Genomic DNA, 1525 nt, shown 5'->3' on the forward strand with positions numbered 1-1525 from the left:
AAAAAAAAAAAAAGGTAGTTGTTTTGCTGAGTGAATCCAGCACCTGAAACCCTAGATGTATGTGTATGCTCTTGTCTGTGTGTGCGGCTGGGGTTTGTAGACAGGAAGCAGTGGGTTCATCCAGCATCTCTGATGTGTCTGGGTCTCAGGCACTTAACACATGTTCTCAAATCAGTAACTTTGGAACTGGGGGGCTAGGGGTGGGAAGAAGGCCCAGAGCAAATAAGAGACTTGGTGACAGCCCAGATAAGATGAAGAGGTCTAAGGTCTTAAAAACATCGCCAAGGGCATCAACTTCTTTAATCCATACTGAAAACTAAAATAAACGTTTAATTACTTGAAATGAAGTAACATATATGAATACTAAAATTACAACTAATTTTTTTTTACTGTAATATTTTGGAGATGACTTTCAGACTTTTTGGTGCCTCTCCTTTGCTGGTGCCCTGAACTCATGTGTCATCTGCCTTTTGGGTAATCCAGCCCAGCCCGAAATCATGGAATCCAGTCACTGTGCACACCATCTCACTTCAGAGCCCATGCAGAGAGTGACGTGAAGAGGTGTCTCTCTTGTGCACTGGGTCTTGGAAGCAACTTACCGGAGGAGAACTCCTGGGCGAATGCCAGGGACATCAGCAACAAGGGGGAGCCGACAGCTACAAACTTGACTATCCGGTCCAGGGGCAGTTCCAGGCGCAGTCCTTTGAGGCGGGGGCCCCTGCGGTCAGGCAGCAGGGCATCCGAGAGCATGTACTCTGCAGCTGTGTGTGCAAGTGACATGATGCTGCTGAGCTTGAGGGTGCAGAGGGGGCAGGAGGGGTCCTGGGATGGTGGAATGAGGAGATGGCAGCTTCAGGCAGCTGGCTTTGAGCAGAAAGTGCCTGTTGCCCCAGCCTTATGGATATCTATGCTGGGAGCAGGCGATGGTTCCCTAAATAACTGCCCAGGCCCTGAGCCACGCCATGCTAATTAGAGGGAGGCATAGCCTTAGCGGGTCCTTGCTGGAGGAGGGTCGGGCCTCACCTGGGGCTGGTGCCATGCTGCTGTCTGGATCGTCCCAGAGCAGATGGAGTTCTGTGGCTTTATGCCGCCTTGTCATTAATAAAGTATTTTCAGCGGGGTGGTGGAGAGAAGCAGGGCTGTGGAGCCAGGCCCCCCCATGTAATTGGTGTGGAATTTGGGTTAGGATTGCTTAAATGTATTGAAGGCACTCATTTTGTGGTTTGGGGTGGGAATGGAGCCCCCACGACCCAGCTGGGATTGCTACCCTACAAAGCAGTCTTTGTCCCAGTGATGATTTTTGCTCCGGGCCCAGACTCTTTCCCAGAAACTGCTCTGTATTTGGTGTTAGGTTTCCTTCCCTGACTCTGGTCTTTTTTCCAAAATGTTTCAACTACATATTTACATTTTCCCGTTTCTTTTCAGCCCATCATTTTTTTAGGAACCTGGGGGATGCAAGGCAGTGTTGAGTTGTGGAAAGAGCACAGCCTTTGAAATTTGGAGGGAAAACTCCTTCACTGGAGAC

General features: G+C 49.5%; 1 protein-coding gene across 2 annotated transcripts in view; it reads right to left on the reverse strand.

Annotated features, from left to right (window-relative positions):
- The window catches only part of PANX3 (pannexin 3), an 8309-nt gene extending 7177 nt beyond the window's left edge, over positions 1-1132 (reverse strand). Inside the window, exons 1-2 of one of the 2 annotated variants that reach the window (XM_037736571.1) lie at positions 1024-1132; positions 600-761 (exon numbers count right to left, since the gene is read on the reverse strand). In XM_037736571.1, the coding sequence (XP_037592499.1) occupies positions 600-761; positions 1024-1099 (238 nt within the window). In that variant the 5' untranslated portion in view covers positions 1100-1132. Of the gene's footprint in view, positions 1-599; positions 823-1023 lie in introns of both variants that reach the window. The other variant, XM_017524139.2, reaches the window with a different exon arrangement.
- Between the last annotated feature and the right edge of the window lie 393 nt (positions 1133-1525).

The sequence above is a fragment of the Cebus imitator genome, unplaced genomic scaffold, assembly GCF_001604975.1.
Source record: "Cebus imitator isolate Cc_AM_T3 unplaced genomic scaffold, Cebus_imitator-1.0 Scaffold0, whole genome shotgun sequence".
NCBI lineage: Eukaryota > Metazoa > Chordata > Mammalia > Primates > Cebidae > Cebus > Cebus imitator.